At 57.1% G+C, this 912-nt stretch overlaps 1 protein-coding gene across 1 annotated transcript in view; it reads right to left on the bottom strand.

Annotated features, from left to right (window-relative positions):
• Window positions 1-912, bottom strand: part of LOC108803716 (guanine nucleotide-binding protein G(i) subunit alpha-2-like) — a 12841-nt gene that overhangs the window by 5583 nt on the left and 6346 nt on the right. The window contains exon 4 of the mRNA XM_018575537.1: window positions 752-880. Coding sequence (XP_018431039.1) covers window positions 752-880 — 129 coding nt within the window. The remainder of the gene's footprint in view (window positions 1-751; window positions 881-912) is intronic.

Here is a 912-nt window from a genome sequence, read left to right on the forward strand (position 1 = left end):
CATAATGGGCCTCATTCCACGCTGCCACATATATGCACACAGCTCGATCACATGACCGCCACATCCCCCCTCCCCCCCGTGTGGCACGGTCACTGAGGAGCTCCAATCACACGGCGAGGACTGAGAGCCGGTCAGACGACCTCCAGATCACATGACAGCCAATCACAATGATCACATGATCAGGAAGCCCGTGTATTGCCTCTGTCATTAAGATGTCTTAAAGGGCCGGTGGGATGAAGGTGCATGGGTCATGATAACCATCGCCCCCCCCCCCTTCTCATGACCCTCAGTGTTGTCCATATGGATGCCAATATAAACCTGGCGCCGGCCCACCCGCACACCAATGTCCCATAGACCTGAATGGAGCATCATCAACTGCAGGCCCATGGGACGATAGTGCGCAGGCGTGATCACTCCGACACTCGAGATTCACCGGCTGCGACAGACGGAGGGCCAGAGAGCGTCAGAGGGGGAACATATGAACCTGGGAAGGGGGGCTGTCAGCTTAGTCAAGGGGTCCCGGGGGGAGGGGGTGATATAATAGTGAACTTCCCCTTTAAAACCCAGCTCTCCACCTTGGGCTGGTCACATGATCAGAGGGAACCGCCATTCCCCTCATTGCTTTTCAACTTAAAGTGCCTTTACGTCAGTGGGACACGTCCGCCATTGCTGCGTCATCGCTCTTTACATCAGAAGCCCCGCCCACAAATGTCAATGAGCATCCGCTGGTCCCCGGGAGGTCGGCACTCACTTGAAGTGAAGATCTTTAAACGTGAAATGCGTCTCCACGATCCCCGTGGTCTTCACTCTCGTCCTCAGGACGTCCTGCTGCGTCGGCACGTAATCCGACCGCGAGATTCGCTCCAAGTCGTTCAGGTAGCTGCGGGGGGGGGGGGGGGGGGGAAGAGAGCG

Source organism: Nanorana parkeri, unplaced genomic scaffold (assembly GCF_000935625.1).
Source record: "Nanorana parkeri isolate BGI_ZX_2015 unplaced genomic scaffold, ASM93562v1 scaffold4084, whole genome shotgun sequence".
NCBI lineage: Eukaryota > Metazoa > Chordata > Amphibia > Anura > Dicroglossidae > Nanorana > Nanorana parkeri.